Below are 1,462 nucleotides of genomic sequence, written 5' to 3' on the forward strand. Positions count from 1 at the left end.
GCTGCTGTGGAGACACGGACGCGGTGTCTCCGTCTCGTCGTTCAGCTAGAGCTCGGTCACCTCCAGGATTTGTCACACCTGTGGGGACGTCCACTCCAGTTACTCCGGCTTTTGCGCAGCCGTCGGCAGATGTCACGCCTTTTGGTGGCACTCCTTTTGGTGGCACCCCCTCTGGTGGCACTCCTTTTGGTGGCACCCCCTCTGGTGGCACTCCTTTTGGTGGCACCCCTTTCAGTGGCACTCCGGGAGAGGGTACCCCCGTCGGTACACCGGATGTTCAGGGGTCTCCTGGATATGCCCAGGAGCGTGGACGGAGATGGGAGAGGGCCCATACGAGGCACACTCCTAGGGATTATGGATACCTAGTGGATGGCAGGTCAGGAGCTATCATCATGAATGATGAGGGGAGGAGGGTGATAGCTCGCATGAGGGAGTTGTGCCAACAAGTTTTTCGGCACAACGTCCTGGATCATTGGAGGAACATACCGGAGGGGAGCAAGGAGTACATAGTAGCATCCTTGCATGAGGAGTTCCCGGTGCCAGCCGCAGTGGATAGATTCTCTACGGGCTGGATGATGGATTGCATGCGTGCATACATGTCACATAGACGATCCGACGCACGCAAGGCAATCAAGAGTGGGGCTCCAAAGCCCGAGTGGTTAGATGCAGAGGACTGGCGCCGACTGAGGGAGGAGGCTACAAATTCGCCAGGACGTTGGAGTCAGCAGCGGGAGGCGGCGAGGGCACGAATCGAGGCCGGATCGGTACATCATCTTGGGAGTGGCGGCCACAGGACATATTTGGAGGACTTTGTAAGTTTCTCTTTTGTTTTGCTTATTTGTTTTTTTGAGATATTATTTGTACTGACAATCATATTTCTAACAGTTAGCATTTTGTTTTCTTTGCAGCACTCCATTACAAATCGCGATCCGCAAGGCCTTGAGACTCAATATGCAGAGAGGCACGGTCTCAGATCATTGATCGACCGATTGTACAGACGCGGCGGCGCAGTAAGTCTCTCATCTTTCATGTCCGTAGTTACCATGAGATATTTGAATGCATTATTGTATGGTGGATTGATATGTTGTTTCTTTTTCTGCAGAATCCGTTTGATGCTCCTTTGCAGAGGGACGAGCTTTCGGGGGACGACGATTTGTAGCTCGCCCTCGGATCCTTAGCGCTCACATACCTTTAGTTTTTAGTCGCCCGATCTATGTAGACATTTTCTATGTATTAGTGATATTGTTTTATGATTGTACCAATCGCATTTTATGCGATATAATGTATTTATTTCATCTATCAGTTTTATGATTTCAGTATAGATTCTTTTTGTTTGCAAACGCTTTGTATGCAGCAGTGCAGAAACTATTTTGTATGGCTCTCATACAGCACACAGTGCTATATGTGGCAGGGCAGCTTGCTGCCCTGCCACAAAAATTTTTTTTCCTCTGTTACCGTCGCT

General features: G+C 49.9%; 1 protein-coding gene across 1 annotated transcript; it reads left to right on the top strand.

Annotated features, from left to right (window-relative positions):
* Positions 1-565: 565 nt before the first annotated feature.
* LOC148012034 (uncharacterized) lies at positions 566-1,259 on the top strand. The gene is made up of 3 exons (XM_087668750.1): positions 566-812; positions 909-1,010; positions 1,103-1,259. Exons 1-3 carry the CDS (start codon positions 573-575, stop codon positions 1,157-1,159), a joined length of 399 nt encoding a protein of 132 aa, XP_087524876.1. The 5' UTR covers positions 566-572; the 3' UTR covers positions 1,160-1,259.
* The last annotated feature ends 203 nt before the right edge of the window (positions 1,260-1,462 follow it).

The sequence above is a fragment of the Lygodium microphyllum genome, chromosome 27 (assembly GCF_053477565.2).
Source record: "Lygodium microphyllum isolate KBCC chromosome 27, Lygodium_microphyllum_v1.1.10, whole genome shotgun sequence".
Classification (NCBI taxonomy): Eukaryota; Viridiplantae; Streptophyta; class Polypodiopsida; order Schizaeales; family Lygodiaceae; genus Lygodium; species Lygodium microphyllum.

What these genes read in the sequence shown, in the direction of transcription:
- LOC148012034 (XM_087668750.1), top strand. Translation starts at nt 573, where the DNA reads ATGATGGATTGCATGCGTGCATACATGTCACATAGACGATCCGACGCA. An exon ending in GGACATATTTGGAGGACTTT is followed by an intron (nt 813 to 908) that starts GTAAGTTTCTCT and finishes TTTTCTTTGCAG; the next exon opens with CACTCCATTACAAATCGCGA. An exon ending in TGTACAGACGCGGCGGCGCA is followed by an intron (nt 1,011 to 1,102) that starts GTAAGTCTCTCA and finishes CTTTTTCTGCAG; the next exon opens with AATCCGTTTGATGCTCCTTT.